The sequence below is a fragment of the Balaenoptera musculus genome, chromosome 19 (genome assembly GCF_009873245.2).
Source record: "Balaenoptera musculus isolate JJ_BM4_2016_0621 chromosome 19, mBalMus1.pri.v3, whole genome shotgun sequence".
Lineage (NCBI taxonomy): Eukaryota > Metazoa > Chordata > Mammalia > Artiodactyla > Balaenopteridae > Balaenoptera > Balaenoptera musculus.
The window spans coordinates 55089968-55113228 of NC_045803.1; the positions used below are offsets into that span (position 1 = coordinate 55089968).

General features: G+C 44.5%; 1 protein-coding gene across 1 annotated transcript in view; it reads left to right on the forward strand.

Moving 5' to 3' along the window:
* The window catches only part of CDH13 (cadherin 13), a 1023676-nt gene that overhangs the window by 440077 nt on the left and 560338 nt on the right, over positions 1-23261 (forward strand). The window contains exon 4 of the mRNA XM_036832418.1: positions 17167-17283. Within this exon, the coding sequence (XP_036688313.1) occupies positions 17167-17283 (117 nt within the window). The remainder of the gene's footprint in view (positions 1-17166; positions 17284-23261) is intronic.

The following is a 23261-nucleotide window of genomic DNA, read 5'->3' on the forward strand; positions in this document are numbered from 1 at the left end:
AGCAACTTTGCAGATGGGATTAAATTAAGGATTTTGTGTTTGGGAGATTATCCTGGCTTATCCTGGTGGGCCTAGATAATCACAAGAGTCCTTCTCAGAGAGAAGCAGGAGGCCAGAGACAGAGATTTGAGGATGCTCCAGTGCTGGCTTTGAAGATGGAGGAAGGGGCCACAAGCCCAGAAATGTCAGGGGCCTCTAGAAAGTGGGAAAGAGGAGGAAACAGATTCTCCTCTAGGGGCTCAGGAAGAAACACCACCCTGACCACACCTTGATTTTAACCCAGTGAGACCTGTTTGGGATGTCTGCCCCCCAGAACTGGAAGATAACAAATTTGTGTTGTTTTAAGCCACTGAGTTTGTTATACCCTGTTGTTGCTGTATTATAGGAAACTAATACAGCAACTCTGTAAATATCTGGGGAAAGAGCATTCCAGGCAGGGAAAGCAGGAGGTGCAAAGGCCCTGAGGTGGAATGTACCTGCTGTACACCGTGATGCCAGTATGACTAGACTGGGCCAGAGTGAGTCAAGGGGGACTTGAGGTACAGGGGGCCAGGGGCTGGGGGAAGATTATGTAAAACATTGCAGGCCACACTGGTTTTACTCCAAATGCCAGGAGGCCCCACTGGAAGCTATAAAGCAGAGAACTGTTGTCATCCAGTTCATGTTTTAACAGGACCGCTCTGGCTGCTGTGGGGGTGATATAGGGGGTATTGGGGCAAGGGCAGAAGCTGGGAGACCAGTTAGGAGGCTTTTGCCATAATCCAGGCAAAAGAGGTTGTTAGCTTGGACCAGGGTGGTGGCAGCTGGGAAAGGGTGACAGAGTGAGAAACAGTCAAGTTCTGAATATATATTGAAGATGCAGCTCATAGACCAGATCAAGGATAAATGTAATACATGTTAAGTTTAACTGGAAGAGATCCTGAATACAATCCTTTCAGTAGTTAAAAATTTAATGTGGAAAGAGGGCACACACAGAAGGCCAGAAATAGAATGGATAATAATCCAGTCTCCAAATAAAATGCTCTAGGTTCAAATCCTGGCTCCTCCACTCGCCAGAAGTATGTCCTTGAGCAACTTTTTTTGGCCTTAGTTTCCTGATCTGTAGCATGGGAGTGTAATGGTACCTACAGAGACTGTATGAGCATTAAAGAGAAAAATGCTTTGTAAGACCTAGTGTCTAACCCATAGTAAGTGCTCAAAAAATGTTCTCTCTCATCATCTAGTACTCACTGATTTTCAAAGATATTTTTCTATTTGTAAAACGCTTGAAGAATTTAATGTGGAGAAGTAGTTGAAAACAAATGAAATCTCTCCCTTCCTGTGGGGCATGTTCACAGAATAGCTGGGATGCTAACACATTTCTCTTGGTCCCGTAATAGATTTCCCGTGCTCCATTATCAAATAGTTGCTGTATCTGTCAATCCTGGCTTTGAAAAAGGAGGCTGATCCTTCAGTCTTTTCAGGAAGAATGAGTATTACATGGCAACTGAATATTTATAACACCCTATCCTCTTTTTAAAGCAGTTGTTTTACCCTCCCAACATCAAACCACTGAGCCCAAGGAAACCTCAGATGTTGGAGAATATCAAATATGATCTCTTTTCCTCTTTTTCCTGATAGATCTGACACACCTTTGAACCTTCAAAGGCCGCAGTAACCAGTGATATAGGGAGACATGGGACATTGCGTGCATCATTGTGAAGACGAATTTATTAATGTGAATGGCGTAGTGTGGAATAGCGGTTGGGGCTGAATTAAAATGTGAGGATCTGTAACTTAACTAAAACCACAGAACAAAGGGAGAAGAGAGACATGGAACAGGCTGATGAAAGACACATTGCTGATTCGGGGCTTCACTGAAGAGAGCTAGATAAAAGGGAGATATTGCTTAAGTAGGCTAATGTAACCCTGGTATCTTAATTAAAATGTCTTTAACAAAAGAGGAGGAGGAATAGTACTGAAAGTTTGGGGGAGGCTTCAATGAAAGAAAATAAATTTACAGAGGGGAAGAAAAGAGGATGATTTAGGTTAAATGTTGAGAATAACTCCTTAAGCAAAATAATCTTGAATTTCAGTCATAAAGGATATTTGAAAATCGGTTGGACAAAGGAGGCAATCGACTTTGTGGCCAGAGTGGGAAACAGCTTTCTAATTTTAGAATTTGCAGCCATAACATCAAGAAGTTAATGAACAAAAAGAAGGAAAGTAGATAAAAACAGGAGGAACAAGGGTCTCAAAAATTGACTAAATCCAGAGAATGAGTCCTGGTGATATATACTTTTCCCTTTTCTTACGTACAGGACACTGCCTTAAATGTCCTCCCTCCATTACTTTATCTGAGACAGGAACACGCTGTTCACCGCTGCTATTGGGAAAGTTTGATTAGGGGCCCTCCTTTCCCTGGATCACCATAAGATTCTGCCTGAGAAGCTGGTTTAAGAAAGTAAAGAAGCACTTGGCTTTGGACCTGATAAAGTCACACAGCGTTTTCCTCTGAGTCCATCCTAGAATAACCCAGTGGCATCCATCATCACCCAGTCTCTCGGGCACATGTGAGGCCAAACCTCATTGCAAGGTGGCTGTACCATCCACAGCCACAGCCAGCACGGTCTTCTGCCATTTAATGAGGCAGTTCAGCTGCAAGGGAGGGGAGAGCGATGTCCCGTCCAATCCGATGATTAAGTGCATCAGGTGTTACGTAAAAATGCAAGAGTTTCCTCTTCTCTGAAGTTGCCTTAAGGAATGGAAAACTCAAAAACTCCTTTGGAAAAAGAAGAAAAGAGATACTACCAGCTTGCCATCTGCTATTTGATGGCATTCATTAAACAAATAGATAGTTATTAAATAACCTTTATTAAAGTTTAAAAGTTAAAGCATGCATTTGCATACTAGTGCGACCTGGCAGAAGAAAGCCAGAGTTAATAGAGACTATCCAGTAACTACTATGTACCCTGAACTGGAGAATGACACACACAGTATATAATAGGCGCCTGTTGTGGGGTGGTGGATGTGTGTGTTTCTGCGTGTTATCAGTCAGGTAGACAGGACTAGAGGTGAGTGAGAAGAGAATAGCCAGGTTAGAGGAACACAGGACAATGAAGGTGTAAAGTCACCAGAGAGCCTGGCAAGTTTGGGCAAAAGCAGTATGGTTGGAGCTGTAGGAGTTGCGGCCAGAGAGGTGTGTTGGAACCACCTGCGGATGCTCAGCCATGGCAAGATCAAATCTGTTTCCAGTGGTGATTGGGGGTTTGGCAACATGGGACAGGTCCTTTAAATGTTCATCAACTTTGACCTAGTAATCCCATTTTTGCTAGTCCATTCTCAGGAATCCTGTTTAGAGAAAAACCAGCAAGTAAGCAAAGAAAACTTTACATACAATGATATTTTATTTGCATTTTAATAACAGAATTAGAAGAACCTAAACTTATGGGCATAACATCAGGGGAATGGTTAAATACGGGCTGATGCATCCACATGATGTATTGTGCAGCTACCAAATGATGTTTACAGAATTTGCAACATGGGCGCGAAGAAAACTTGCTATTTATCATTAGGTTCAAAGCACAAGATGCAAAATTATTCAGACCAATTTCAACTTGAGCAAAAAGTATATTAAAACCAGGAAGGAAGAATTAATTTACTCACAACCCTGTATCAGACAAACAGAAATACTATTCTATATAGTATATATTTAGAATAGTATTTCTGTTTGTCTGATACAGGGTTGTCAGTAAATGAATTCTTTTTTTTTTTGTACTGATTGTAAATAGAATAGGTTCATTATAGAAACTTTAGAAAATATATTAAAATACTATTTGCCCCCAAATTCTTACCTCAGTGTCTGCTTCCGGGAAGCCCAGACTCAGAGTGTTGAGGTCCTGGTTGTGATTCTTCTATCCAGGGGGCTCCTGTATAAAAAGGAACAATGAGTCACGAAGAACCTGCAGGTGGGCTACAGGAGAGCAGACAGCATGTCAGGGAACGTGGTCCTAGAGAAGGAGGGGATGTATTCCAGGGAAAATCCCCTGGGTGGAATCTGTAGGAGCTGGCAACCACTTGGGAGTGCGGTATGGCGGAAACGAAGTAAACCATCCATAGGAAATAAGCGTCTAGCCCTTCAACAGCTGAGAAAAGGGAAGCCGGAAACCTTATGGGTTTGGGCAAGAGTGGATTCAAGGACAGGACTCAATTTGGTTTAAGACATGTTGTGTTTGAGGTACCCACAGGGTAGTCACTGTCATTAACTGTGAAACTTCCACTGGAAAAGCACTTGACGAACACCCAATACGTACGCACTGAATTGAAAAGCATTGTTTTTCCACATGTGGGTTTTCTAACAGGCACTTTCTTTGAAGGCCAATCACACATTTATGAGCTCATGCCAACCAGAAAGCATGGGATCTGGGCTACGTGCTCACGCATCCCGAATACATACTGCGATGAATACAGCTGTTGAGGCCGGACTACATATGTGTGTTAGAAAAATAAGCCCATCTGTAACACTCTGCAAGATGCCTCCAGGTGTTCAGAAGTAGCTCTTTAACATGAATATTTTATCAATGCCAGAGCAGATAAAGGAAAATTGTCTCCGTTACATTCCCATTACCATCACATGTGATTGAATGGACCTCTAACTAAAGAATCTAAATATGTTTAAAACATTTTTCACCTCTATTGAAACCAGCAAGTCCTGATTTGTGTTGTTACTGCTGCTGCTAGATTCATGAAATATTTCGGAGGCAATTCCGTCTTGGAAGTGTGATTTGGCAAATTTTCATCCAAAGCGTTTGCTTTTGTTTTATTTATTTATTTTTTAACTAGCAGTTCTAACATGGGGAAATTGACGTTTTAGAGTAAGTGGTAGAATATGTCTGGGCGGGGGGAGGATGTTTTACTTGTGTTATATTTTTAAGTCCAACTTTTCAAGTAAGGATAACAAATATCAGGAAGGAAAGTTTATTTAAGAAAATGTGTTCTGCGGGGGTGGCCCCTCAGCTCTGACAGGGCAAGGTCAAAGACAAGGTCAGATCCCAGACTTTTGCTTAAAACCATTCAGGGGCTTCTCATGGTCCTCAGGATTCAGAACAGTCCTATGTGAATGGAAGAGGCCTGCCCTCTCCTCCCCTTCCAGCCCTTCCCAAAGCTTCTGGAGCCCTACCCTCTCTGCTTCAGCCCTTCTGGTCTTTTGCCATGTTCTGCCTCTGTGCCCTTTCACTTGCTGTTCCCCTGGCCAGGAACTCTCTCTCCTCCTCGTTTGCCTGGATGAACCCCACTTGGCCTTCAGGTCTCAGCTCAATTGTCATTTCTTCCAGAAAGCTATGGTCTTCTGCTGGGCAGTCCAAGGGGTGAATTTTCTAAAAAACTTCTATAGACTCAGTGACTTCACAAAACACTGCAGGGTCAAAGAATCCAAACAGAGTGTGGTGATTGTCTGTCATGTTACAGAGGCTATTTTTGGCTTGAGGAGGAAATCAACATGGAATCATAGGCATCTTATTCATGTACTTATCAGACGTAACTATGGAGCAGATACCCTGAAGCAGGCACTATGCTAAGCCCATTACCTGGATTATCCGAATTCTACAACAGCCCTATATTCATTTAATAATATTTTTTATCTAGTAGTATTTAAAAAATACTTTTTGGACACCTGCTATATGCCTGGCCTTGTACTGGGAACCAGGGGACACAGCAGCAAACCAGGAAGACGTGCTGCCTGGCCTCAAGGAGCTGGTAGCCTGTGCGGAAGGCAGACATTGATAAACACTGAATGGATGTGTGATTAATCAGAAGCTGAATAAGAGCTCTGGATGTAACGGGCGGGCCGCAGGCAACCCCCCCAGCAAAAGAGACTGAAGAAGTCTAGAAGGGGTGCTTGAGCTGGGAGTACATGGCTGGATCGGGGGGTCAACCAGGCACAAGAAGGGAGGAATGATGAGAAGCAACAGTCGGTGGAAGGCCCTGAAGCAAGCGTTTGCCACCTGAGGACGCTGAGGTGGCTCGTGCTGCAGGAGCACAGCCAGGAGGACGACGAGGGCACCTGCAGCCGGAGTGCCATTGGGAGCCACATCTGCCGGCCCTCCCTGGCCTTGGTAACATTGGTGGCTTCATCCTTTCGCAAGGGGAAGCAAATAACGGCATTAACGAGAGGAAGGAGAATGTTTTAAAAGATCTATTTGGCTGCTGGACAGAGAACTTCTGGAGTCACCACTCAAATTGCAAACTCCTCTGGTAAAACCTTCTTTTCTCTGTTGATTACTTTGGCCAAAGCCATTTCTTTTCCACCCTAAACATACTTAACAGAAATGACTGTCACATTTATTTTTATTGGGAATTTATTACTTCTTTGGTGCTAATCATTCAGATGCTCTGCTATGGACCGTCACTGTGAGGGTTCTTGTTTTTGGATCAGACATCCCCAAAGCCCCTGATAGTGACTCATTACTGGAGAAATCATTTCTGATGTCACTGGTGGTCACTTCTGGAAAACCATGGTGCCTGGGGACTCTCGGGAACAGTGGTCTGCACCCATTTCTCCCAGCTGTATGCCAGCAGGCCTTGAAAAGCAGGTGTGGCATAATTTACAATAGCAGATTGGCTTCACCGCACCCTAGGAGTCCACCAGCCATCATCTCCCCACCCCACCCCAGCTTTAAAATTAGCTCCATAGGGCTTCCCTGGTGGCGCAGTGGTTGAGAGTCTGCCTGCCAATGCGGGGGACGCGGGTTCGAGCCCTGGTCTGGGAAGATCCCACGTGCCGCGGAGCGACTAGGCCCGTGAGCCACAATTGCTGAGCCTGCGCGTCTGGAGCCTGTGCTCCTCAACGGGAGAGGCCGCGATGGTGAGAGGCCCGCGCACCGCGATGAGGAGTGGTCCCCACTTGCCGCAACTGGAGAAGGCCCTCGCACAGAAACGAAGACCCAACACAGCCATAAATAAATAAATAAATAAATAAATAAATAAAATTTTAAAAAAAATTAGCTCCATAATACACATTTCCATACTAATGGACAATTTCCATATCACCCCATTTTATTGTCAGCGTAACTCTGTCCTGTAAACCTGCAACAGATGACTCAGGTCAGCTGACATTTGGCCTCCAGAATATTGGGAAAATAGATAGCTGGAAATGATGCAAACTTAGTATATTGGCCCTCCAACTTCCTAAATTTGCCGCTGAAAGTTTGGTGTTCGTGGACTGTTTCGTCTTTTAAGTAGGCAAACTTCAGCCCCAGGAGGTAATAAAGCAAACTTTAAATTTCACCCCAGGTACAGCAACGCTGGCTGAATGGTGCATTTGATTGCATATGAAATGCGAACTGAGTAGCACAGGACCCTCCTCCCAGCACCTTTCAGCACATTGAGATCAGCTGCAAGAATGGAATAAATTGGAGATTGATTTCTGCTGCTCCATTCATTTGCAGGAATTTGCAGACAATTAAACTGTCCCCCTGCAGTAAAGGTATAGCTGCTCCTTTTAGCCGGAGGCTGATTGACATTTGCTACCTGTCCTCTGCGAAAGTTAGACTTGTGATTCTCCAGTTATACTTGAGTAAGGAGCTCTCTCCACGCACAGCCCTGGGGAGGTCAGTAGCATCCTGCTTGGATCAGGGGGCACTGGGATCACAGAGGCCTGCGTTCCCATCTCTCACTTAAGAGCTAAGTGACTTTGGATAAGTCTCTTATATCTTCGAACCTCAGGAAAACAGGCATGGTGGTTCTACCTGTGGGTTGTTGGATGTATTAAATGAGATAATGTCACAGTGTGCCTAGCACAGTGCCTGGCACATAATAGCTACTCACTAAATAGCAGTGTTTCCTTTGGCAGACTCAGTGAGTCCAGGGCCAGGATGCCAAGTATATTTTAGGATTAGAAAGATAAGAAAGGAATAGGCTGTGACCTTCAGACTTGAGTCCAGAACCCAGGCTTCAAACTCATCAAAGGAATAATTCTCATGATCTTTCAACCAGACATGGAATTCAAACCCAAAGCATCATACCTTTGCACGAAACCAGTAAAGGCTCCCCGCTGCCTGGGAAGCACATCAGACCTTCCCAACATGATCTACAAGACTGTCCACAGTCAGGCCAGGCTGAAAAGTCTCAGCTGGCACTGCCCTCCCTGCACTCCCTGCTTCAGCCAGAGGGATGCTGCCAGCATCTACGACACTTTTCCCTGTTCAGATAACTTCTCTTAGCACATAATTTTGCCCAAAAGTTACGAAGTTGGAGAGAGAACAAAGGCAGTGGCTTGTGGCTTCTTTATAAAAGTGTTGCTCTTTGCCCCTCTCATTTATTACCTGACGCAGAGACATGAACTAGGGCGGGCGCACATGAGTTCTCTGCCCCTCTCATTTATTACCTGACGCAGAGACATGAACTAGGGCGGGCGCACATGAGTTCTCTGCCCCTCTCATTCATTACCTGACGCAGAGACATGAACTAGGGTGGGCGCACATGAGTTCTCTGCCCCTCTCATTCATTACCTGACGCAGAGACATGAACTAGGGCGGGCGCACATGAGTTCTCTGCCCCTCTCATTCATTACCTGACGCAGAGACATGAACTAGGGCGGGCGCACATGAGTTCTCTGCCCCTCTCATTCATTACCTGACGCAGAGACATGAACTAGGGCGGGCGCACATGAGTTCTCTGCCCCTCTCATTCATTACCTGACGCAGAGACATGAACTAGGGCGGGCGCACATGAGTTCTCTGCCCCTCTCATTCATTACCTGACGCAGAGACATGAACTAGGGCGGGCGCACATGAGTTCTCTGCCCCTCTCATTCATTACCTGACGCAGAGACATGAACTAGGGCGGGCGCACATGAGTTCTCTGCCCCTCTCATTCATTACCTGACGCAGAGACATGAACTAGGGCGGGCGCACATGAGTTCTCTGCCCCTCTCATTTATTACCTGACGCAGAGACATGAACTAGGGCGGGCGCACATGAGTTCTCTGCCCCTCTCATTTATTACCTGATGCAGAGACATGAACTAGGGCGGGCGCACATGAGTTCTCTGGCCACTTGCTGCCCCTCTGGGTGTTGGCTCGTGAAGACCCTCTGACAGGTAGCAAGACAGGCCCGAGCTGCTGTCTGGCCTTGGGTTCACTGTGAGGAAAGCAGGGCTTTTCCTCTCAAGTCTCACTACTTTCTTGGAGTGGCTCTTGGAAGACTTTTCAGCCCTCAGCTGGACGTGGAGGGAGGGAGGGAACAGTGACAGCCAAAACATGGAGAGTGGTCCCAGCTGTAGAACACCAGTCTGGGCCCAAACCTTTCTGTTCCCCTTCACTTCTGGGACACCAGCCCAGTTAGTCTCTACTGTGCACAGCTCTTGCCTTGACGGTGTCCTAGGTGGGTTCCCTGGGAACAAACCTTGTGACTCAGAGATCTGTGTGGAGAAGGGGAGGGGTGTCTGCATCCGCACAGAGATGAGGGCAGCAGGAGGGGGCAGTGGGAAGAGGTGAACTGAGGAGACATGGGCTGCGATTACAGCAGGGCTCTCAGCCAGCCCGGGGCCAGCTGGGACTCCAGGTGCCCCCGAGCATGGTCGCACCTGGAGGCCGCGGGCTGGCCTTACACACCCCTGACCACTAACTGTATCCCTTTCTGCTTCATGGTCTTCAAAGCAACTATGAAGTGGAGGCGGAGTCCATGAAAATACTGTGAAAACATACTGTGATTCCCTTTTATGACATGTCTGGAGAAGGCAAATGCGTACAGACAGGAAGTAGATTCATGGTTGCCAGCGGCTGGGGCTTAGAACGGGGGAGTGAGCATATGCGCATGAGGTTTCTTTGGAGGCTGATGGAAATGTTCTAAAATTAGTTTGTGGTGATGATCACACAACTCTGTAAACTTCCTGATAATCATTGCATTGCACTCTTAAGATGGATGAATGTAACGGTACTTAAATTGTACCTAGATAATACATTAAAAATACTGTGGGAAGGAACGAGGGTAGAGGGACTCCAGCCAGGGAAAGTTGACCCCCAACTCCCCTTTTCCCCAGATCAAAAGCTCAGGTTTGCATCTAAGGAGGAATCTCAGTGCTCTGTGAAGACAGGTTTGGAAAAAGGAAGAAACCCAACAGATAAATATTTCTTTACTTTAACCTTTAAAATCTATTCTTCACACGGCAGCCAACATGAAATATATGTGTGTGTGTGTGTGTGTGTGTGTGTGTGTGTGTGTGTGTGTATAGATATATATATAATTGTAAGCGGGTTCATGTCATTCTTCAGCTTAAAACCCTCCCACAAAAAGGAATAAACAAACAAAACACCTTCCCATGACTCACATCTCCCGCAGAGTAAAAGCCCAAGTGCTCTCTGCAGTCTACGTGGCTGGCCATCCAGGATCTGAATTCCCTTTACCAGCTCCCTGGACTGTCTCCCCCGCTCTTCCAGGCCAGGCCTCCCTGCAGCTCACACTTGCCAGGGTCTGTTCCTGCTGCTGGTGGCCCCTCGTCCCGCCACAGGGCGCCTTCCTTGCTTCCTTCATCCTCCAAGGCCGCCTTCCCAGGGGGCCCGTCCCGGCCTCCCCTCCTCTGTGCACAGTCAGCCCTCCCTGCCTATCTGTTCTCCTGGACCGTGTTCACTGTCTGTCTCCTCCCTCTAGAATGTGAGCTGCATGAGGGCAGGGACCTTCTGTCTCCCGGGCACTGCACTATCCCAGATGCCGAGAATTACTCCTGGCAGGAAGGAAGGGATCCACAGATATTTTTTGAAGAAATGAATGAATGAAAATAAATCCACTCTTTCTCTCCTTGTCACGTTCTTCATCCTTTCTGCCTTCCTCCTTCCCTTGGCCCCCATCCTCCCCTCCCACCCCCAATCCCTCCCCGTCCCTCACAGTCGCAGGGGCCTCCTCATTATTTCCAAGGTGCTCTTTGGGGCTGTGTGATGTGACACCCCCAGGTAGCATGAAACTTGCTTTTAATGCACTGCCAATTTCTCCTGAGATTGAGAATCAGGGAGGAAAGCAAATGAGGTTGTAAACCCCAATACCCTTCGACAGAAAGACACAGGCCCCAGTCAGCCCACAGGAGACAAGAGATATTTACGTAAGGGTGACAATTCCCTGTAGTAAAATGCCGCATGAGTGAGTCTGCCAGAGGACAGAGTTCTGCCCTTTGACTTAAGCAAGATTGCATGAGGCTCCTGCAAGCCTCCGGCTTTTCCAGGCTCAAAGACGTGAATGGATCATTGGTCACCGACTGAAGGCGCAGGGCTAGTCGCGCACTTTCCTCTGCACGCCCCGTGTGTGTGTGTGTGCGTGTGTGTGCGTGTGTGTGTGCGCGCCTGTGTCTGTGTGTGTCTGTGTGTGTGTTCTTGTGGCTGAGGGAACTGTGTTGGTTTGCAGGGGGAAGGTGTGTTGTATGTGTCCTTGGGTCTAGGCCTGTGATGTGTGTCTGTTGCATGTGCATCTGTTAATGAGTGTGTGTGTGTCAGTGTATGCGTGTGACCCTATCAGATGGATTCTGAGTGTGTACACGTGCACGAGTGCATGAGTGTTTGTGTTTGGTGAGAGAGAACTTTGATGTCAGTGTGCATGTGTCCAGTAGTCTAGAAATCTGGAGATGGCTGCGTGTCTGCAAGTGTCTGTTTAAGATCTGGCCTCAGGCCACCCACAGCTGAATTACTCACTCCTAAAAGGCACCGAGTGGCTTGTCTTCATTTCCTCACATCCGCTGTCCTGGTATGAATAAGACCATCCTTCACTTTTGTGCTGCTCTTTGGAGGGTGCAGACCACCTGCAGGTGCCGTTTCTCATTTCATTCTGATAACCAAGAGCGCAGGAGGGTTACCGTCCTTTGCAGATGAGAAATTCCCCTGAAACCCCTCCCTGTCTCCTCTCTGGGGCCGGTTGTGCTGCTGACCACTCCCTTCCCACCTCCTGCAGACATCCGCCTCCCTCTGGGGTCACCTCCCTTCTGTGTCTTCCTTCACCCAACGCTATGGCTGCCTTCCTCTGACCCCCGCCTCTCAGCCCAGCACCTTCCTGGTCTCCCCTTGAGCTGACAGACTTCCAACTTCTTCCAACTTCTTTCCTTCCTCACCAAAGCCCTCGCTTCTCTTTGGTTCCTCTGACCCTGGACCCTAACGCACTCTTAAAATTGTCTTCCCGAAGTCATCAATTACCTGCTCATCGTCAACCCAACAGCCTCCTCGTAGTGTTCGGCCTGCTGGAGGGGACGCCTGCGTTGTGTGATACGGCCGTGCACGCTCTCCTTTTTGAAATCCTCATCTCTTTGTCCTTTTGGTTTTCTTCCTTTTGCCAGCTAACCTTCCTGTGACCTTTGCTGGCCTTCTAGAAGCTCACTGGATGATTGAGTTCCTCCCTTTTCCCTGTCCACATCATCTGGGTGGCGTCAGCTCCTCCGTCACGTCTAGCTCCTCTTGTACGTGGGCGATCATAACATTTCTTGTCCTCATTCATCTCTCCCTCCTGAATGCAACTTCTTGTACACCCTCTAGAAAACTATGTTGGCTGCCCTCGAAGTCACAACACCCATCATCTGTGCCCAGAACTGCCTTTTTCCTATTTACCCACTATCTTGTGTCAGCTGAAAAAAAAAGATGCCCAACTTAAAAGTTGAAAGTTATGTTTTATATGGTGAACATTCGTAGGACTTCAAGCCCAGAGACAGCATCTCAGATATAGGCTGAGAAAACTGTTCAGAGGAGGAAGGGGGGGAAGCCAGTATATAGAGGAGGTTTTTCAACAACACCGGGTAGTCGGAACAAAAGGTTACTGTTAATAAAAGAAAACTAGATATCTCAAGTTAAGGAATTTAGCACTTTTCTATGTAGGGGAAGATGCAAGAGTCTGGGCTCACTGAAATCATTCCTTCGATACGCACCTCAGCCATCTGGGGCCAGCATCCTGTGTTTTCTCATCCAGAGTTTCCTCGGGCTGCACCGTCCAGGCAGCTGTAATGTGCTGGCTAGATCCTTTCTTTACTGATAATAGCAGGCAATATTTTACTTCTCACTTGGTAATGGCAACACCAGAAGACAGGGAGTCCTCACACAGCTTCTTCTTTAGCCTGATGCTCTGTTCTTTCCCACACCTCGGTCTCTTCTTCTGTAAACATCTCTTGAATTAGTCACATACTTTTAAACCTCACTGCTTCTATCTTGTCTTACCTTGAGGTTACGGCCACATCCTGGTGCATTCAAAGGCTTCACGTGATAGATTGACAGATACAAACACACACACACGTGCCTAGATGTGCATATGGTATTTGTCAGTCAAATTAGATGCTATGGCTCCTCCATGGCCCCAGTCACAGAGAAGCACTTGGCTTCAGAGCACACAGACAAACTCATTACCACAGACCTGACCAAAGGTAGACATCTGTCCTCAAACACGTAGTTAATAGATACACACATAAATCACAAAAGACAGAAGTGGAGCCACAGACATAGAATCACAGTCATGGACCAATTTTTTATTGAGGTCCCTGCCATTGTAACACAAAAAACGTTGAGTTGGAAGAAAAAGGATGCCCCAGTCCTGCCCACCATGGTGGGCTCAGAGAGTCCTATGCACATGGAGGCCTCTCTACAGTTGGTCACTCTACCTCCACCCCCTCCCTTCCAGATGCCGTTTCCTATCCTGAGACTCAGAGCCTCCTGCTTCTCTTCCAAGGTACTGTAGAGCCAGGGGTTTACACAGGTGTCCTTCTTACCAAGCTGCTGGGATATGAGGGTGAAGGAAATGGATTGGCAATGTGGGCTTTAGTAGCTGGTAAGCTGGGAGGACACCAGAGGTAGAAATGGGGACTCAGGAACTCTGGTCACCTGTCACCCATTCACAGGCTTGCAAACACAAATAAGTTCTGTACTGCAAACAATGGAATGTTTGTTACTGACAGTGAGTATGCTTTTCATTACTTTACATACATGTTCACATATATCGTCATAATGAATGGAAACCTACTTTTGCTCTATTATAGAGCAGAATCACCAATCCCTTACATTTGTATAGGACTTTAAATCTTTTCAAAGTGCTTTCCTAGACTTTCCCTTATACAAGCTTCAAGATTTTTTTTATTGTAAATAAGATTCGTATATTGCACGTATTTTACATGTTTTCTGTTCTTTTCATATTCCCTAATAAGCCAACAGAATCTTTACAGATGTTATACATCAGTGTTTTACGGATGTAATCCACCCTGTTTTTCATTGTCTTCTCACTGTCCCATTCTCTCTTTCTTTCTCTGCTGTTTTCTACATGGTTGGGGTTGGGTTATTTATTTATTTATTTGGCTGGTGTGTTGGTTGGGTTTGTTTTTTTTTTTTAATTTATCTTATTTATTTATTTTTGGCTATGTTGGGTCTCCATTGCTGTGCGGGCTTTCTCTAGTTGCAGTGAGCTGGGGCCCCTCCTCGTTGTGGTGCGCAGGTGTCTCATTGCAGTGGCTTCTCCCATTGCAGAGCACAGGCTCTAGGCGCACAGGCTTCAGCAGTTGTGACACATGGGCTCAGTAGTTGTGGCTCATGGGCTCCAGAGTGCAAGCTCAGCAGTTGTGGCACACGGGCCTAGCTGCTCTGCGGCATGTGGGGTCCTTCTGGACCAGGGCTCAAACCCGTGTCCCCTGCAGTGGCAGGCAGACTCTCAACCACTGCACCACCAGGGAAGCCCCTGTTGGTTGGTTTTTTGTCATTTTAACGCTTCTGATTCTTTCTTTTCACTGTCTTTTACACACTCCAGTCTTCTGTCTTTGCTTGAATATTGAGTCTTTGCTCTTCTTAGAAACCAAGCAGTCTTTTTTTTTTAATTAATTAATTTATTTATATTTTATTTTTGGCTGCTGTGGGTCTTCGTTACTGCATGCGGGCTTTCTCTAGTTGCGGCAAGCGGGGGCTACTCTTCGATGCGGTCCACGGGCTTCTCATTGTGGTGGCTTCTCTTGTTGCGGAGAACAGGCTCTAGGCACATGGGCTTCAGTAGTTGTGGCGCACAGGCTTAGTTGCTCCATGGCATGTGGGATCTTCCCGGACCAGGGCTCGAACCCATGTCCCTTGCATTAGCAGGCAGATTCTTAACCACTGTGCCACCAGGGAAGTCCCCAAGCAGTCTTTTATTTGGACTTATTCATTGAGGTTTTGAATATTATTCTTCTATGTTCAGTATAGTTTATATAAAGTAGAGGGCAACCAATATGGTATTTTGTATTTTCCTACACATATTATCTTACATATTCTCTCAGCTAACTAGGTGAATTGCAGCAATTTATATAACCTCTCAGAGCTTAACATTCCTCATTGGTTAAGGAGGGCTAGGATTTACTTGAGAAGTTTATTGCAAATATTAGCAAAGACACATGTAAAGTGCCTAGCACATGGCCCAACACATGTTTAATAAATTGTTGTTATTATAATAGTTTGTGGTTGTGATAGTGGAAGCAGTCAAATGATGATCATAGTGGTTAGAACATGGTCTTCACAGCTACCTTATTGGTGACTGCCTAAGAGTGTCTCCTGCTGATGGACCCAAATTTAACCTTCTCCTGCAATTGAACATTCAGGTGGTTTGCCATTTTTGCTCTTTTTAAATAATGTCTCACTAAACATCTTCCTGCTTTCAGTTTTTTCCTCTTCTGAATTTAGCATTTGGATGTACTCCTAGGAGTGAACTTATGGAGTGAAGGGATATGTACACTTGTAAGGTTCTTGATAAATAAATGCTGCCTGATTACTTTCCACAAGAATAACATCAGTTTACAATCTGACCAAAATCAAGAGAAAGACTATTTATATACATTTTCATAGCCTTCTCTGGTCTTGTTTCCTACTTGACTTTTCTTATATAGAGTTTCCTTTAAAATTATTATATATTGGGACTTCCCTGGTGGTCCAGTCGTTAAGACTCTGCGCTCCCAGTGCGGGGGGGTCTGGGTTCGATCCCTGGTCAGGGAACTAAATCCCGCATGCTGCAGCTAAAGATGCCTCATGCCGCAACTAAAGATCCCATGTGCCACAACTAAGACCCGCTGCAGCCAAATAAATAAGTAAATATTTTTTAAAATAATAAAAATAAAACTATTATATATGTATAAAACTATATCACTGTCCTATAACATATATATACATGTACATGCACACACTTTTATGGAGCATGGGTCAGTGATGGTGTTTAAATATAATTTGCCACATGATTTTCATAGGAACTTATTGTCCAGAGTTTGAGATGCTTGCTTTTGGTGGTACCTCAGATAATTCTAGTGTGTGGTATTGAATGTGATTGGTTTATATATTGAAAATGATATCCCATTTTTAATTCTCTTTCAGTCCTCTGATTGGGTCAAGGAGAAAGTCTCAGCTCAGTGCTAACAACCCTTTAACACCCCTGTAGCCTTTTCTTATCTCCCTTTCCAAAAGAGGAAACTTTCCACCCACCTAAGTTTCCAGCTCAAATTTAATAACATCATTGATCTCATTGTTTATTTTTATGTTTTCGTACTTTTTATGAGAAGCCATACTGGTACTATATTTAAAATAATGACACAGAGTTTCCCTTTTTGCATCCATTTATTTAATTAAAAAGGTGAATTACAGATAAGACAGAAATTCTCACAGTGCTGTTCCAATGATTGCAGTTTGGGACATACTGCGTGGGGAGTGAGTTCCAGTAGTGGACCCACTAATAATAGCAAACAGACTTTGACAGAACATTGACTAAGAGTCTCCATAATGCCTGACATTATGGAACATTGTGTTTGGAATGCTGTGATTGCCCCTCATCCCTATTCATTTGTGATTGTGAGGACCTTGCATTTGGCCGTGAGGAGAGTCACTTGTATCCAGCGAGTTCTGTGGGTTAGTGACCAGCCAAGTAATCTCCTCACTTGACAGATTAAGAATGGGAATACACAAGCATGGAAGGATGTATGAAAAAAGACTGACATTGTGAATAGAATGATTCAGAAGATGGGATTAAACAGCTTAATGATAGTCATTGTGAATCACAATGTCAGCTTTAGTATAATTCTAATGATGTACTTGCTAACGCTAATGAGGTTTGATAGAATAAAATTAACAATGTCCAAACAGCTGTATGCTTTCACAACAAAGGAGCCATATCTCAGAGCAGACTGATACATCTTCTCCGTGGGGGATTTTAGTCAATTGATTTGTTTTTTCTCTTTTAGGATATATTTAAATTTGAAAGAACTTCTCCTGTCCCAAGACAAAAGAGGTCCATTGTGGTATCTCCCATTTTAATTCCAGAGAATCAGCGACAACCTTTCCCAAGAGATGTTGGCAAGGTAAGTCAGACAAAAGAAAACTGCTAAACCATGTTTTTATTGCGAGATGAGCATACACGAGACAAGCTGACTCTGACTGGCTTGGCGACCAGCAGGAATTGGCCTCAGATCCTCTATGGTAAGAGGCCAAAAGTTTTTGCCAAGAAAAGAATGTCAAAGGTCATGAAAAAGGGAATTTACAAAAAAAAAAACAACACAACAACACCTTTGTCATGATTTTGAGATCTACATGGTAGATAATAATGTAAGAGTTGTGATATGAGGATGTCATTGGTTAAGAAATAGACGCACTGCTTTTGTAGATGATGCCCAGGCCATCAGCCAGGTAAGTCCCCTTAGTATACCAGGATGATGATATGTGTCCTTTTATTTAGATCCTAGTTTTCAAATGTGTAGGTCCAGGAGCACCACTGGGTCAGCTCTCTAAAAACAAAACTAGATCAAAGGAACTAAACCATACTAACCAGATCCAGAAAGACTGTCAAATGAATCAGAGAAACAACTTTTCCAGGAAGAAATAGTCACTGTTAAATAGGCAGAAATACTGCTGTTGCCTGGTCAGCACATCCTCTCCCCATAGGAAAGCCGACATGGAGAATCGAATTTTAACCAGTTCGTATTTTTCAATGATCTCGGAATTTGAACAATGGTGGTTAGCTGAGTGGATGATCTGAATGGCTGGTGCTATTGGATTGTTTATCTATTCACTGAATCAACAAGGAGCACCTGTTATATGCCAGACTCCAAGATTGAGATCGGTTTAGCGGAGGTGTGAACAAGCATACAAGCCCCTATTGTTATAGAGCTTGTGTTCTAGTGGGGAGATAGTTTTTTTCAATGAGTAAAGAAATGAGAAAACTGCAGAGGATAACAAATGCTGTGAGTAACAGACACGGGGTGATGTGAAGAAGAGTAAATGGCAGGACCAGGGTGTAGAGGGAGGAGGGAATCTTGACGCAAATGACTGGGAGCAGCTGGGTCGTGTCCCTGACGTTTGAGTGGGGGCGGGAAGAATGAGAAAGGGATAGCCAAGGGGAGATCGGGAAAACCATATTCTTGGCAGAGGGAACTGCGTGTGCAAAGGCCTGGAGGTGCGAAAGAATGAGGTGGATTTGACTAGCAAAATGCCTGGTTGGCTGCAATGTAGTGAACAAGGAAAAGAGTGATAAGAGTTGAAGTCAGAGAAGTGGGCCTGTCACATGGGTCTTGGAGACCATGGTGATGAATAGGATTTTCATCGTGCATGCAGCCAGAAACCACTGGAAAGTCTCCCAGGTGTGTGTGTGTGTGTGTGTGTGTGTGTGTGTGTGTGTGTGTGTGTGTGTGTCTGGACCTTTTGAAAGGTCCCTCTGGCTGCCTTGTAGGGAACAATCTGTGGCAGCAGAGTGGTAGGGAGGAGTGGACACAAAGAAACAGCCAAGAGAAAGGTTTTCTAGTGACCCGGGCAAGACGTTAGTGTGACTTGGACTCTTAGAAATCTATTGGAAATTAGAAACATTAATAATCCAATATCCTGATAATAACCATATTTATGATTTTAAACTATCACTGTACCAAAGATGCAAAATCTTGCCAGGTTTCCAGGATATGATGCAAAGGGAAGCGGCGCTGTTCTGAGAGGACAGTGGTACGGCTGACGTGCCCTGGCCCTTTGGACAGCCCTAGCCTCTGACATGGCCTTTGTGTAGGTTTCCCTGAAGCCAAGGGTAGCACTCGCCAAGGGGCCAGAGTCCTCAAGTCTGCAAGACTCTGCCCCCAGACAGTTTGAGACACAAGTTGCACCCTTGTTCTGCAGGTCTCCTTCATGTACGCTTGGTGTTTTCAGCCCTCGCTGTGCATCAGAATCACCTGGGGCAGTTAAAATACAGATGCCACTCTCCACCCTCAGAAATTGACTCGGTTGGTCAGGGGGTGAAGACCAAGCACCAGCATTTTTTAGGAGATCCCAGGTGATTCTGATGCACACTCAAGTTTACGGAGGTCTGACCTAAAATACTTTCTCCTCCCCTGCCTACCACTAAACTATAATACCTTCAGTATTGGAATTTCAATTCTATTAATTAGTTTACAACAAGGGTGAATTATCACAACTCACTTGCCTGGAAATTTGGTTGTCCTGGCATAATTATTATGAACACCACCTTTCCCCTTACACTTGTCCAGCTTTGGACAATAAATTATGTGGTCATCCTAAAGCTTCCTCCAACCCCATACATTTGTCCCCCCTCAGTATATTTAGGGAGTTTTCACAAGGTTCTTTCCTTGAGATACATAATGGATCAATAAGTATGCAGCTAACTAAGGACATTCTTCTGCATGGTTTCTTGTTACAGCCTCAGAACACAATTTGTTTTTCAAGCTGAAGACTTCTCTCTCCTTAGCCCCTATGTACTGCCCACCTGGGTTCAACCCTGGGTTTCAACCTGGGTTCTCTACAAACAACAGCTTTTCTAAGTGCAGTAGTCTACTAACATCATAATGGTGTGAAAGCCTCCCAAACCTCCCGATGGCTTTTACAGAATAACTGCACTGCCTTGCAAAAATTATGTGTTTGTCCATGCTTCTTAGGCCTTTGAAGGAACATATTTTCCTCTTTGTCTCTGCTTGTTTTTATTCATTCCTCTTATTCTTCTCTTTATATCTTATATCATATCCTAATCAACTCTGCCTGTAGCTGACAAGCAAGGCTCTGTCAAGCTGTGAGAAGATATAGGAGTCTTCACTGAGTGCTGGGGAGGCTGGGAGAAGGGAAAAGAGACCCAGGAGGCAGGGCTCTGGCCTCCACACGTCGCCGCTCCCATCCACCCAGACTCTGCGAGTCAGGCAGCTCTAATCTTATAAATATTACATATCAGATTTCAGTGTAGAATGCCATTTGAAGAAGAGATTCTGTGGGCATAAAGACAGTTGTCTTACTTTGGGTTCCCTGAGACAAGAATTCAAATGCAGGTAATTTCTATACCAGTAATACTGGTAAGGGAGTGAAGGAGTGAAGCAGGAAAGGGGAAACAGCCAGTTGAGAGGCCTGTTTACCACTGTGGGTGACTGGATTGTAATCCCACAGAGAAAGGCTAGAAAATGGTGTAAGACACACTCTTGGGTTATCCTGTCCACGGAGGAGGGAGCTGGGGTATTAATATACCAGCCCTATCCTGGTTGAGGGCTGCTCCCAGAAGTCTAAACTCCCCAGCACATCCATCATGCCCTGTGTTCTGTGCACAGGCACAATGGCCTTCTGAGGCTTGCGGGAGAGCCTTTAGGCATCATGGCGGCCAGTGTGCACTGGAAAGGTGAGGTGCAAGGGCCTGGGACTGGGCACTGATGAATTCTGCTCTATCACTAAACTTGATATAAACACTGTTGCTTTGCAGGCCAGATTTTTTCTCTTTGTCTCATCCCCTGCTCGCAGCTCGTTTCCTCAACTAACTTTCTTATGCCTCGTGCCTTTGAAGCCACTGCACTTGCCTCTTTCCAATAATAAGTACTTGTTTCATCCCAGGAGGGAAAACCTCTGAAATTTAACCCAATTCATATCAATAAGTATATATGCAGCCTCTGCTATTTACAAGGCACTGTGCAAGGGGCTGATTTAATGGCAAAGGAAACAGAGTCCTTGATCTCACAGGATTAGAGAAGAGTAGAAAAAATCATCACAAATTCTTTATTTGTCACAGTAAAGTGTAAGCACTTTTCATCTATTATGTTGAGTTTTCATAATAACAACCCCACGAGGATCATCTTCCAAAAAGGTGCCAAATGAGGGTAATGAGACTCAGAGGGACAGTGTAACCTGTCCGAAGTCACACACTTAACTGCAGAGGCACGCTTTGTGCCACCTCTTTGAGATTTCACAGTCTGCACTCTTAACCAGTATGCTCAGGGCTACTGAGTGCAACCTGAGAATTCTCTTCCATGGAGTGAAAATGTCCTTGGTGAAAATTACTTTTTTAAAATATCATTAAAACTAAGTTTAATTCCTTGAAATGTACCAAGAAATAAGATGGTTAGAGGGGTGGATCAATGGATAGATATATGACAAAGCAAGTAGAGCAAAATGTTAATGGTGGAATCTAGGTGATGAGCACAGTTGATCACTGTGAACTTCTTTCAACTTTCCTACGTGTTTGGAAATTTCATAATACAATGTTGGGAAAAATTAAGTTTAAATATAAAATTATTATAAAAGGCGGAAGAGCTGGCATGTTGGCACGAAAGTACTTTGTCTTACAATTCAGGATGGTGAATGGAGACCAAGTATTTGTCTCTTTATTTTCTTTTTTGTCATATTTTATCACAATTTGAATTTCTTTAAAGAAAGAAGACCCGTATACTAAAGGGTAACGATATCAAAAGCAAGGTGTTGCAGCGAAGTCACCCCCGTGGGAGGTTTTTCACAGTTGAAGGCCATGTCACCTAGAATTGCATATTCACTAAAAAGCTACGCAGGCAGCTCTAGGTATTAGGCAAAGTTTTGACATATGCATATTTTATCTATCTGCAAAATAATTAGTTGGTAAGTAGCTAAATTATTAGAATTTGGGAGCTGGTTTTCCATCATATCTCTCAATGTTTCTGAAAAAAGGGTAAAACACCCAGCTGTGAACACATTTCCTCAAACCTGTGATTTCCTTCCCATTTTTGAATTCTAGACAGCAAGGAAGGGTCTGGGAGTATGTGCCCTAGAGAGAAATGTGTAGTTCCCAACATAACCTTTTTTTTTTTTTTCTTCCTCCCCCTTCAATGTATGACTATTTCAAAATTTGGGCCATAAATAATTTCTCAGTTTTACCAATTTTCACTGATAAATATTTGATTGCGTCTGTAGAGATTTTTGAGTTGATTGAGAGCAGGGGACTTTAAATCTGTGAGGCAGCAAGGAGGTCTTTTGGAGATGTATTTTATTCTGTTTTATATTAAGTTTGAAAGACAAGTCATTTATGAAATGCTTGTTAGAGATTCTATTTTCATCACAAACCCTTTTCATCAAAACCAATGAAAGTACATTTTACTGAAATTCCTTTTTTTATATCCCCTATAAATTGGTAGAATGGGCCTTTAGAAGGACATATTTAACCCAGGATGGAATAAATACGTAATGGGACCACGTGCTCTTCATAAACGGAATCAACATAGATCATTAGACCAAATCATGAAAACCACTCAACCAGGACTCCGCTTTGATTGTGTCATGAATGTAAGTCACACCTGAAGACAATTTACGGCAGGTCCTAAATATTTCTCAGAGTTCTGGACGTATACCATGGTTAGAGGTCTCCCCACATCCAAGAACTCTGTATCTCCCCTTTATGCCCACCTATGCAAACAGGTGCTAAGGAGTCTTATGGCCTTGGGATTAAATTTGCTTTACTCCATTTAATAATCCTTTGCAACACTTTGTGAACCCTTGGGTGCCAAGCTGCATCCCCAGAAGCTGGACCAGAAAGCTGATACTAAATCCATCCCCATCGAGCACTGCTCCATCTCACCTTTCTACTGAAATGTAGACTTAGGGTACCTTGCTCCATTCTATTGCCTGATTTATTTTATATAATCTTCATCAGCCTTTTAAAATCCATTTTTTCACACCTTTTATTCAAGTCTAACTACATGCCTCTTCTCAAAAATTTATATCTGTTTCATTTCCCCATTTTCAAACAAGTAGCAGTTTTATTCAGTGACTAAAAGTTACCATTTGTTGTTGTATAGGAGAGAAATTTGAATATAGGTGATCTAAGATGTCCAGAAGCTCAGTGCTCAAAATTTTCTTGGTGAGATGACCAGCAGAATTTATTTCTACATTCAGCAACCCTAGTTGTACATACGCATTTCATATTTCCATGACTTTGAACTCTTCCCTCTTTCTGGGACACGCCCTCTTCATCCTCACTCATGTAAATGGCCACCCCATTTACATTCTAAGGTTGTACATCCCATGGCACATTTGCATCACTGAAGAAAGTTCCGCGTCTACTCTGTCC